Consider the following 13,210-nt stretch of genomic DNA (forward strand, 5'->3'; position numbering starts at 1 on the left):
GGCAGGGGTCTCTGTAATAGGGGACTTCCAGGCAGGGGTCTCTGTAATAGGGACTTCCCGGCAGGGGTCTCTGTAATGGGGGACTTCCAGGCAGGGGTCTCTGTAATAGGGACTTCCAGGCAGGGGTCTCTGTAATAGGGACTTACAGGCAGGGGTCTCTGTAATAGGGACTTCCAGGCAGGGGCCTCTGTAATAGGGACTTCCAGACAGGGGTCTCTGTAATAGGGACTTCCAGGCAGGGGTCTCTGTAATAGGGACTTCCAGACAGGGGTCTCTGTAATAGGGGACTTCCCGGCAGGGGTCTCTGTAATAGGGACTTCCAGGCAGGGGTCTCTGTAATAGGGACTTCCAGGCAGGGGTCTCTGTAATGGAGACTTCCAGGCAGGGGTCTCTGTAATAGGGACTTCCAGGCAGGGGTCTCTGTAATAGGGGACTTCCAGGCAGGGGTCTCTGTAATAGGGACTTACAGGCAGGGGTCTCTGTAATAGGGACTTACAGGCAGGGGTCTCTGTAATAGGGACTTCCAGGCAGGGGTCTCTGTAATAGGGACTTCCAGGCAGGGGTCTCTGTAATAGGGACTTCCAGGCAGGGGTCTCTGTAATAGGGGACTTCCAGGCAGGGGTCTCTGTAATAGGGACTTCCAGGCAGGGGTCTCTGTAATAGGGACTTCCAGGCAGGGGTCTCTGTAATAGGGGACTTCCAGGCAGGGGTCTCTGTAATAGGGGATTTCCAGGCAGGGGTCTCTGTAATAGGGGACTTCCAGGCAGGGGTCTCTGTAATAGGGACTTCCCGGCAGGGGTCTCTGTAATGGAAACATCCAGGCAGGGGTCTCTGTAATAGGGGACTTCCAGGCAGGGGTCTCTGTAATAGGGACTTCCAGGCAGGGGTCTCTGTAATAGGGACTTACAGGCAGGGGTCTCTGTAATAGGGGACTTCCAGGCAGGGGTCTCTGTAATAGGGGACTTCCCGGCAGGGGTCTCTGTAATGTGGGCTTCCAGGCAGGGGTCTCTGTAATAGGGACTTCCAGACAGGGGTCTCTGTAATAGGGACTTCCCGGCAGGGGTCTCTGTAATAGGGGACTTCCAGGCAGGGGTCTCTGTAATAGGGGACTTCCAGGCAGGGGTCTCTGTAATAGGGACTTCCAGACAGGGGTCTCTGTAATAGGGACTTACAGGCAGGGGTCTCTGTAATAGGGGACTTCCAGGCAGGGGTCTCTGTAATGTGGGCTCCCAGGCAGGGGTCTCTGTAATAGGGACTTCCAGGCAGGGGTCTCTGTAATAGGGACTTACAGGCAGGGGTCTCTGTAATAGGGGACTTCCAGGCAGGGGTCTCTGTAATGTGGGCTCCCAGGCAGGGGTCTCTGTAATAGGGACTTCCAGGCAGGGGTCTCTGTAATAGGGGACTTCCAGGCAGGGGTCTCTGTAATAGGGACTTCCAGGCAGGGGTCTCTGTAATAGGGACTTCCCGGCAGGGGTCTCTGTAATGGGGGCTTCCAGGCAGGGGTCTCTGTAATGGAGACATCCAGGCAGGGGTCTCTGTAATAGGGGACTTCCAGGCAGGGGTCTCTGTAATAGGGGACTTCCAGGCAGGGGTCTCTGTAATAGGGGCTTACAGGCAGGGGTCTCTGTAATAGGGGACTTCCAGGCAGGGGTCTCTGTAATAGGGGATATTCTGGCAGGGGTCTCTGTAATAGGGGACCTCCAGGCAGGGGTCTATGTAATAGGGGATATTCTGGCAGGGGTCTCTGTAATAGGGGACCTCCAGGCAGGGGTCTCTGTAATAGGGGACTTCCAGGCAGGGGTCTCTGTAATAGGGGACTTCCAGGCAGGGGTCTATGTAATAGGGGACTTCCAGGCAGGGGTCTCTGTAATAGGGGGCTTCCAGGCAGGGGTCTCTGTAATAGGGGGCTTCCAGGCAGGGGTCTATGTAATAGGGGGCTTCCAGGCAGGGGTCTCTGTAATAGGGGGCTTCCAGGCAGGGGTCTCTGTAATAGGGGGCTTCCAGGCAGGGGTCTCTGTAATAGAGTGTACCTATACCCCATGGACTGCTGCAGTTCGAGAGACAGCTCACCCCCATCTTCTCAAAGTAAATTTGTGATGGGCAATAAATGTTGATGTAGCCAGCGAAGCACTCATCATCCCGTGAATGAATGAAAAACAAGCACAAAAAGAGCAAAACCTGGTTTGATAATTTATTGATATTTTCACAATACGGTAGTGCAATAAAGTTAATAAATTGGCAAGTGACAAGACACGGAAATAATTGTAAGAATTACATGATTTTAGAATGAAAAAAAAAAAACCCAGACATGACCTTAAGAATGCTGAGGATAACCATTGTGAGATCACACATCATTCCCAAGTGCAACTGAACATCAGGGGTCAGAGGTTGGACAGGGTGGATTTGATTACATTGAATGGAAAACAATTACATCCAGTGGAAAGAACAGCTGAAAAAGAATATTGGGGCGGAAATCTCTAGCGGTTTTCCTGCCTGTATTCTGATGCTGACAGAAGAACTGGTAGCAACTCCAGAAAAATGTGTAAATGGTGTTTGTTCCATTATCTGGGGTTTCCTTCACTGAAGGTACGGTCAATCACCGCTACTTATCTGCTGTAAGGCTCAGTTTGAACTTGGGCTTCAACCTTCTTACCACTGGGTCGGCACAGTCCAGCTTTCAGTTCATGGCCTAGAATTCCCTAACCTGATAATTGGATAGAGAAAATAGAAATGTTTTCAATTAACTTAATGTTTGATCCTGCTGAAAATAAGTTTGATAATTCATAGTTGAGAAAGTGTTGCCTTGAACTCAAGGTATTCCCTTTGCAGCACCCTGTGGGCCCACACGCTATCAAGATTGGCTTTCGAAGAGCAAATCGGGAAATATAAAAACAGTGCATTGGAAAAGCGAGATGAAAAGGGATTTGTTTATTGATTACGTTTGCACAATCTAGCTCACTGGGTTATTTATAAACCTCGATGGAATGCAACACAATTACGGTTATCAATCGCACAAGCTCTTCAGTAACCTACGGGTTTGCCACCTTTCCGATAGTCTGATTCAGCAAACCACTTTCCTTCATCTCGGACAATGGCCTGGACCGTACCCGCCGACGAAAGTTTGGTTAAGATCTTCAACGTATGGTGCCTTTCGAGCAAACCTTTTTGTGTTGCCTGCAAAATCCAACAAAACAGGTCAGTAATTATGATTTTGTTGTCAAAGCTGGGATTTACATCCACCATTAGGAACAGGGAGAGCCCATTTAGATGCCGAAGTTTGCTGCTCATTTCAGTTCAATCATTTGATCTGCACTACAACTGCATTTAATAACAATGATAATTATTGCTTATTGACACAAGTAGGCTTCAATGAAGTTACTGTGAAAAGTCCCTGGTCACCCCATTCCGGCGCCTGTCCGGGGAGGCTGGTATGGGAATTGAACTTGCGCTGCTGCCTTGTTCTGCATTACAAGCCAGCTGTTTAGCCCAGTGTGCTAAACCAGCCCCTGCCTTTGGCATCCTTAATGAACAAAAATCAATCAATCAATATTCAAAGCCTTTTTGGGGAAGAGAACTCTATTATGGGGTGGCATGGTGGCCTCACAGTGCCAAGGGCCCTGGTTCAATCCCGGCCTCGGGTGACTGTGTGGAGCTTGCACTTTCTCCCCGTGTCTGTTTGGGTTTCCTCTGGGTGCTCCGGTTTCCTCCCACAGTCCAAAGACATGCAGGTTAGGTGGATTGGCCATGATAAATTGCCCTTAGTGTCCAACTGTTAGGTGGAATTATGAGGATGAGGCGGGGGACTGGGCCTCAGCATGGTGCTCTTTCGGAGGGTTGGTGGGGGCTCGATGGGCCGAATGGCCCCTTCCTGTACTGTAAGGAGTATATGATTCTATTTCTTTCTCTGGGTGAAAAACTACTTCCAGACTTTGCTCCTGAATGGCTTGGTTCTAATTTTAATATTACAACACCTAATTTTCTGCCCTCTCTCCCACAGGAAATAAAGGTCGTGATTCTCTGTTGCTGACGCCGTAATCGGGAAGCACGATTGGGCGGAGAAACGGGTCCAACGCCAAATTCGTGATGGGGGCCGATTTCACACCAAATCGCAATTCTCCATCGCCTCCACAGCAGCGGCAATGCCTTCCAGGATGCACATACAGTAAACACCGTTGGCATATCATTTGTGGGCCCAACCTGGGATTTTCCAGGGATCCGTGATGCTCCGCCTCCAAAAGGCTGAATACCGGACGGCACGGTTTACTTGTGCTTTTCAAAATCATGAAGAAGTGCCATGGCTGCTGAGGGAGAGAGAGGGGGCATGGATGTCCAAGATCGCCATAGTTTACTGACAGGTGAGCCGCTAGCCTGGCAGCTTCTGCCGGGGCCGGGGGGAGTAGCAGTGGCAGTAGCACGTGAGAATTGCGATTTGGTGTGAAAATGGCACCCGCCACGATTATTGCGTAAAAATCGACTCTCCGTCCAATCCGGTGTTAGCCGATGGAGAATTCCGCCAGTGAGGTTACGCACTTTGGTAGGAAAGTTAAAAGAGCTAAACATTATTTAAAACGGGGGAATTTCTTGTGCAGCTTTGAATAAGCGGTGTGGAGGGAGCAGTGCTGAAGTTTGAGGTTAGACTGCAGAAAACTACAACACAGGGGTTTGGGGGGTCCTCGTGTGCATAAATTACACAAAGCTAACATGCAAGTTCAGCAGGTCATTGAGAAGGAAAATGGAATGTTGACCTTTATTTTAAAGGGAATGGAGTGTGAAAATAGGGAACGCCTGCTAAAAGTATTGTGGTGAATATAACATGGTAAATTCACACAGTATATTGTAAGCGCAGTAGCGTTACCCGACCACCAGGGGGCGTAGCTCTGGGAATGCTCAGGAGCTTGTACAGGGCTCCACCCTTGGCTCCGCCCACGACTCCTCCCCCTAGTGCTGCTGTATAAATACCCTTGTCCAGAGTCAGCCTGCAGTTCACAGAGGTGAACAGGTAACAGGCTGGCTCTGAAGTAAGTTGATTAAAGCCTAGATTCATATCGGAAACACGTGTCTGGTGAATTGATGGTTCCATCAAGTATACAAAGCACTAATTGGACCACACCTGGAATACTGTGCTCAGTTTTGATCCCCTTATCTAAGGAAAGATATACTGGTATTGGAGACAGTCCAGAGGAGGTTCACTAGCTTGATCGCAGGTGTGGAGGAATTTACTTATGAGGAGAAGCTGAGTAGGTTGGACCTGTGCTCTTTGGAGTTTAGAAGAATGAGAGGACCTTATTGAGACATATAGGACTCTCAGGGGGCTTGACCGGGTGGAGGCTGAGAGGTTGTTTCCCCTTGTGGGGGAGTCTAGGACCAGAGGGCATAATCTAAGAGTGAGGGGTTTCCCATTTAGGACAGAAACAAGGAAATATTTATTTTCTTGAAGTGCAGCTAATCTGTGAAAATCTTTAGCACAGAGGCTGGGGCATTAAGTACGTTCAAGGATGAGATGGACAGTATTTTAATCAGTAAGGAAATCAATGGTTATGGCGATAAGGTGAGAAAGTGGAGTTCAGGATCTTCCCAGATCAATCATAATCTAATTGAGCGGCAGAGCAGACTCGAGGGGCCGAATGGCCTACTTGTGCTCCTATGTTTTATGGTCTTAATCTTCTCCCAATTGCTGCAATATGTGTGGTATGTTGTTGCCTCAAGTTAATGGGATTAAGTCCACAGCATAACCCGGAATGGTGTGAAACATCAAACTGAATGAAGGGGAAACAGCAGCACATGGCTTTCCAGGACACTGTTACATTGGGATGAGGGAGGCAGTCACATGGCCCTGGTGCACTCCGTCACATACCATGTAGTTTGGAGCAATTCTTTGTAGAGTTGAAACACAGCTTGGGATCTGGTTTAACAAGCTTGGTTTGTGGACCGGGGATTTCCTCCCTCTCAGCTGCTGATAGCAGTGCAAACTCTCCCAGATCGCCCAGTTGGGGCAGCATGGTAGCATGGTGATTAGCATAAATGCTTCACAGCTCCAGGGTCCCAGGTTCGATTCCCGGCTGGGGCACTGTCTGTGCGGAGTCTGCACGTCCTCCCCGTGTGTGCGTGGGTTTCCTCCGGGTGCTCCGGTTTCCTCCCACAGTCCAAAGATGTGCGGGTTAGGTGGATTGGCCGTGCTAAATTGCCCGTAGTGTCCTAATAGTAAGGTTAAGGGGGGGTTGTTGGTTACGGGTATAGGGTGGATACGTGGGTTTGAGTAGGGTGATCATTGCTCGGCACAACATCGAGGGCCGAAGGGCCTGTTCTGTGCTGTACTGTTCTATGTTCTATCGTCAGTCTGTGTTGAGTTGGTTTATCATGGGCGAAAGGGGATAAGATGGTGATGACAATTGTAATTTGACAAGCATCAGGAAGCTAATCAGAGCGAGTAAACTAGGTAGGGTTACAACAACAAAACCTAGATCTATATGGCCCCTTTACCAGGAGCTGGTTTAGCACAGTGGGCTAAACAGCTGACTTTTCATGCAGAACAATGCCGGCAGTGCGGGTTCAATTCCTGTACCAGCCTCCCCGAACAGGTGCCGGAATGTGGCGACTAGGGGCTTTTCACAGTAACTTCATTGAAGCCTACTTGTGACAATAAGCCATTTTCATTTCATTACATTTTTTCCTTTCATTGAAACAAAACTTCACAAGTGCCTCACACATTGTTATATAAAATATGACAGTGAACAAAGCAGGCAGACTTTAACTCAGATGATCAAAAATGCCATCAAAAAGTTGGGTTTCAAGCAGTGTCTCAAAGGGGAAAAGGAAGGTGGAGAGGTGTAGCGAATGTTTTCCTTGGCTTGGAGTCTGGGTAACTGAAGGCAGGACCGCCAATGGCAATGCACAAGGGGCCAGAATGAGAGGAGCACAGAGATCTTGCAGGGTTGTGGAGTTGGTGAAAAACACAGATAGGGTTGGACCAGCCTGCGAAAAGATTTGAAAACAAGAATGAGGATTTTGAAATGGAGATATTGCTTGATTGGGAGCCAATATCGGCCAGTGAGCACAGTAGTGATAGGGTGTGAGTTAACACTCAGTTAGCAGAGTTGTGAATGAAACTAAGCTCTTTGTGAATGAAACTAAGCTCTTTGTGAATGAAACTAAGCTCTTTGTGAATGAAACTAAGCTCTTTTAACTTTCCTACCAATGTGAAACTAAGACAGAAAGCAGGAAAATACAGGCCAGTTGGCTTAACATCTATCACGGGGAAAATGTTCGAAGCTACTATTAGAGACATTGGCTGTGACTTAGTAGTCACATTAGTCGTGGATGTAAATCTCCCAATGACCGCTAAATCTCGTGAGAGGCCAAAAACAGGATTTGTGCCGGCAAGACTTTGGTTGGGGATCTTGCCGCCCCCTCTGATGAAGTGATCAGGTTCATGCCCAGGAAGGGTGAAAGCCTCATTTGCATAGATTAAATTATCATCAGTGAGATTGACACTGTTACTTTCACCCTCAACATATCTTCCCAACCATCCGGCGTAAATCACTACAGTTTTTCAAAACTGAAAAGCAGGCGGCACACAGGTAAGTATGCCTCAGGTGTCGAGCGATATGACTGCCTCCTTTTAAAAAGTGCTCAATCGGTTTTTCAGCCTTGGGCGATCCATGAAGTTTGTCTTTTGAACGATGATTTACATGCCAATCATAGAATCATAGATTCCCTGCAGTGCAGGAGGCTATTTGGCACATCGAGTCTTCACCGGCCCTCCAAAACAACACCCTACCTAGGCCCACTTCCCTACCCTATCCCCATAACCCCACCTAAACTTTGGACACTAAAGGGAAATTTAGCGTGGCCAATCCACCTAACCTGCACCTCTATGGACTGTGGACGTAAACCAGAGCACCCGGAGGAAAACCACACAGACATGGGGAGAATGTGCAAACTCCACACAGACAGTCACCCATGGCTGGAGTTGAACCCGGGTCCCTGGCTCTGTGAGGCAGCAGTGCTAACCACTGTGCAACCGTGCCGCCACAATCTTCAGATGGATAATCGAGCACAACAGGATTTATCATATACTTGGTGGGAAAGAATAATAAATGTTTTCCATTGTCCTGAGAAATGAAGAAAATGCAAATGGTTGTAAAAGCACCTTAGCTGCCGAAACACTGGTGCAGTGACATAGTGGTTAGAATTGCTGTCTCACACTGCCAGCGAGAGTGAGATCCAGATCATGGCGTCACGTGAGATTCTGTTGAATCTTGCAAGACATTTTTAGTGTTGCAAGATTCAACAGACTCGTCCCTAAATCAAGTTGGGCACGACAATTGTTCCCCAAGTGTTCCTCCAAGACTGAATTGTGTGCGATTCACATTTCCGTTGAGGACACTATCCGTTCTGCAATTCAGGACATGCAAATGGGCCAGCACCCTACCAGCGAGAATTGGCCCAGCAGGCGGTGTAACTGCTGGGGCCGGAGTTAGTGCTGAAGAGCCTGACAGCTGGAACTGTTTTTAAATGCTCCACACACTACACACTCATTGCAGTCACGAAGATGGCTCAGAGAAGACCTGCCGCCTGATCTTGGGAGTCCGAAGTGGACCCACAGCTCACTGTCAATGAGAAGAGGAGGAAAACCCTCTTCCCCAGAATAAGCATTAAACTCCTGAACAGTGTCTGGGAGATGGTGGCTGCTATATTACTTGGGAGTAATATTTGTTACTCTTTGTTTCTGCCGAGTTGAACTTAACTTAGATTATACTCAAAGTCATCCAGTGATAACAAATAATTTGAGTAACTAATCAATTTACTTGTGAGTTCTTTTCTTCAATACTTTTACTAGTGTTCAAATTAAACAAGATAAATTTAGATTAACAATAAGTAATATATTTTGCACTCTGAGCTTGCTCCATGTCTGTCCTCTAGCTACAACACATCCAAAGAGAGCCGGAAAACAGATTGTGGTTGTTTATATACCCCCTGTTAATGTTGCCCTCTAGTGATCATCTGACTGTACTGACTACACATTAACCCTTCATGTATTTACATATACAGAGATCACTACAGTGGCAGAGGCATTCAGTGCTGCAAACATCACCAGGAGGAGACAGTTGGTGATCCGGAGGAGTGGGGGTCGCTGGTGAGGCCTCTGCCCTGCGGGTTCCAAAGGCCATGCTGCAGGTATCCTCTGGTTGGGGTGAGCAGTGCTGATTCCCTGCTTCCTCTCCCGTGCCAACACCTGGTGGGCCCCTGATTGAGCATGGCCACACCCATCCCCTTGATGATACAGGTGAGGTAGGAGGGTGGTCAGGGGAGCGGCCTGGGTGGGCTCCCACATCACTAGAGGCTCTCTGAGCATTCACAGGACACAGGTAGAACTCAGCAGTGTGAACAGCCAGGCGCCTGTAAGAAGCACCAAAGGGGTGCGTTTAATTTGATTTGATTTATTATTGTCCCATGTATTAGTATACAGTGAAAAGTATTCTTTCTTGCGTGCTGTACAAACAATGCATACCATACATAGGGAAGGAAGGAGAGACTACAGAATATAATGTTACAGTCATAGCAAGGTGTAGAGAAACGATCAACTTAATATGAGGTAGGTCCATTCAAAAGTCTGATGGCAATAGGGAAGAAGCTGTTCTTGAGTCAGTTGGTACGTGACCTCAAACTTTTGTATCTTTTTCCTGACGGAAGGTGGAAGAGAGTATTCTAAAGTAGAAGCAGAGTCAAAGGGCATGTCCGGGGTTTGCGTGGGGTCCTTAATTATGCTGGCTGCCTTTCCAAGGAATTGTAGATAGAGTCAATGGATGGGAGGCTGGTTTGCGGATGGATTGGGCTACATTCACCACCTTTTGTAGTTTCCTGTGGTCTTGGGCAGAGCAGGATCCATACCAAGCTGTGATACAACCAGAAAGAATGCCTCCTATGGTGCATCTGTAAAAGTTGGTGGGAGTCGTAGCTGACATGCCAAATTTCCTTAGTCTTCTGAGAATGTAGAGTCGTTGGTGGGCTTTCTTAACTAGAATGTCGGCATGGGGGGACCGGGACAGGTTGTTGGTGATCTGGACACCTAAAAACTTGAAGCACTCGACCCTTTCTACTTCGTTCCCATTGATGTAGACAGGGGCATGTTCTCCACTACGCTTCCTAACGTTTAAAGGACATACTGCAGCAATGGCAGCCTGAGCCAGGCCACCCTGATCCAGAGGAGAACGCCTCGGGTCCACGGACTTGGCATCAAGTCATTCCCCGCTACTGCCCCAGGCCCAGGCGGCCACTCCCCCAGCAAGTCCACCAATATTTTAGGGTTTTTGAGATTTCTTTTCCCTTCCTCAACCCCTCAGCAGCCATGGCGCCCAGGCCTCACTTGTACCAATTCACTCCCACGAGACCTCCGCCGAAGAGGGGCGGAGCATGAAGTCTCAACCCAATTATTAAATTGAAATCCATGCAAATGACAGTTTTGCATGGATTCGCCGGTGCAGGGCGCAAATGTCGGTAACGGTGCCAGCGAGGGACCGGAGCATGGTGAAGGAATCGGCGCCGGGCGCAAATCGCGATGTTTCCATTGTGCACTATTCTCCATCCAATCGCAATTCTCACTGCCGGTGGCGGGAGGCAGAAAATTCAGCATTTTACATTTTAATTTACTGAAAATGTAGAGCTTTTTTGTGCTCCTGTCTCTTGTTATTTGTTGGAATGTTATCCTCGATATCAGGTTTGTTACGGAGCACTGATTGTAACTATATATGTATATATATGACAGATTATAAAATTGGACACAGTTTTAGCATCTGCTCTCATTGAATTCCAGCATTACATGGACTTTTAGCTGAAGTGAAGCCACAGAAATTGAGAAAATACCACGGCGGAAAGGTAGAATGAGAATCTGGTCGGCAACAATACAAGGTGAAACATCAGGAAAGAACAGGCCCGGTCTGATGGGTGGGCATCACAACCTGGATGGAGGGCAGAATGAGAGTGGCACAGTGACAGAGCGAGTTGTTAAGGGACCTTTGTGAGCCCTAGCTAATTATGGATATGGATTGCACGGTGCTGAATCTACATGTTACCATTGAGCAGAAACTGAACTGGATGAGCCAAAGAAATACTGTGACAACAAGAGTAGGTCAAATGTTGGGAATTCTGTTGAGACAAACTCAGATTCACAGAATAGTTGTGACGGAAAAGGAGGCCATTCGGCCCATCGTGTCTGCACCAGCTCTCCAAATGAGCATTTTGACCTAGTGCCATTCTCCTGCCTCTGCCCTGTACCCCTGCCCATTTTTTTCTATTCAAATACCCTCTTGCCTACCTCTATTGAACCTGCCTCCACCACACTTTCAGCCCGTGCATTCCAGACCCAGAACACTCGCTGTGTGAAAAGGTTTTTCTCACATCACATTTGCTTCCTTTGTAAATCTCTTTAAATCTGTGTCCTTTCATCCTTGATCCTTTTCTGAGCCGGAACAGTTTGTTCTGATCTTCTCTGGCCAGCCCTCATGATTTTGAACATCTCGATCAAATCTCCTCTTAGCTTTCCTCTCCTCAAGGAGAACTGTCCGAACCTCTCCAATTTGTCCTTATAACTGAAGTTTCTCACCCCTGGAACCATTCTTGTCGACTTCTGCACCCTCTCCAATGCACTGATGTCCTTCCTGAGTGTGGCACCCAGAACTGTACACAATATTCCAGCTGGGGTCTAACTCGTGTCTTGTATAAGTTCAGTATAGCCTCCTTGTCCTTTTACTCTCTGCCCCTATTAACTGCCTTTAATAATATATGAACTGCTCTCTCCATCTGTTCTTCAATGATCCATCCACAGATACACCCAGGTCCCTCTGCTCCTGCACCTTCTAAATAATTTTACCCCTTATTTTATCTTGTTTCTCCAAGTTCTTCCTGCCAAAATGCATCACCTCATGCATTGGACTTCAGCTGCCACCTATCTGCCCACAAGCATCTTGTCTATGTTCTTTTGAAGTTCTACACTATCCTCTTCACAATTTACAATATTTCCAAGATTTGTATCATCTGCAAACTTTGAAACTGTCCCCTGCACACCAAGATCTAGATCATTAATGTATATCAGGAAAAGCGAGGTTCTCAATACCAACACGCGAGGAAAGCACTACACATTTTCCTCCAGCCTGAAAAATATCCATTGACATTAGCATCCTATTATTCAGGCAATTTTGTATCCACATTTCTACTGACCCTTTTATTCCATGAACCATAACTTTTTTCACAAGTCTGTCACGTGGCACTGTATCAAATACCTTCTGATAGTCCATGTACACCACATCGACAGCATTACGCTCATCGTTACTTCCTGTTACCTCCTCAAAAAAATCCACCAACTCAATTAAACATGATTTCCCCTTTGGAAATCCATACTGGCTTTTCGTAATCAACCTACATTTTTCCATGTGACAACTGATTCTATCCTGAATAATTGTTTCTCGAACCTTCCCTGAAAGTGTGAATGCTGGCAAATAAAATCATTTATTTCATGAATAAGAACCAGGGTGAATTTGTTTCAAGCACTGGTTGGGTCTCAGTTGGAATACGCTATGTGTTTGCTGAGCAACACATCATGGAAGAGTCTTTGAAGCTAAAGAGAAGGTTCCTTGTCTAGATTCACAAGTATGATGGCGTGGTTCAGAAACTAGAGTTGTAAATGACTTTGAGATTCTAAGCTGAATTGGGAAAGCCAAGTAGAGAATGATCAAAGGTTTTTAATAATATGGAAGGCTTTAAAGGAGTGAATAGAGAAATACTCTGGTTGTCACAAAGGGAAAGTAAATCATTTCAGGGTGATTGGGCATTGCATCTTATAAAGGAAAATTGAATCAATGAAACAAAGGAAGATAATTAGGTGAGTGTTGTATAATGCAGTTAGTTTTTAGTTTGTATAGTAAAGAGCTGACATGGACAAGAATGAATGAGTGGCTGAATGCACTGTAAGCTCATCTAGGTCTATGGACGGGATTCGTTGGCTTCCCAGTTGAGTGTTTCTCGGCAGCTGGGAGGCGACAGGCCATTTGCTGGATGCGGGATTCTCCGTTCCCGCCACTTGTCAATGGGAATTCCCAGTGAAGCCACCCCAAGCCGCTGGGAAACCTGCGGGCAGGGGTGCACTGCTGGCGACACCAGAGAATCTCGCCGTCAGCCAACGGCTGGAGAATTCTGGCCAGTGTATGAACCGTAT

At 47.3% G+C, this 13,210-nt stretch overlaps 1 protein-coding gene across 2 annotated transcripts in view; it reads right to left on the reverse strand.

The window, feature by feature from the left end:
* Positions 1–2,177: 2,177 nt before the first annotated feature.
* LOC119964361 (glutathione hydrolase 1 proenzyme-like) overlaps positions 2,178–13,210 on the reverse strand; it is a 177,734-nt gene continuing 166,701 nt past the window's right edge. For both annotated transcript variants that reach the window (XM_038793741.1, XM_038793750.1), the window contains one exon: positions 2,178–3,174. In XM_038793741.1, coding sequence (XP_038649669.1) covers positions 3,022–3,174 — 153 coding nt within the window. In that variant the 3' untranslated portion in view covers positions 2,178–3,021. The remainder of the gene's footprint in view (positions 3,175–13,210) is intronic.

The sequence above is a fragment of the Scyliorhinus canicula genome, chromosome 1 (genome assembly GCF_902713615.1).
Source record: "Scyliorhinus canicula chromosome 1, sScyCan1.1, whole genome shotgun sequence".
NCBI lineage: Eukaryota > Metazoa > Chordata > Chondrichthyes > Carcharhiniformes > Scyliorhinidae > Scyliorhinus > Scyliorhinus canicula.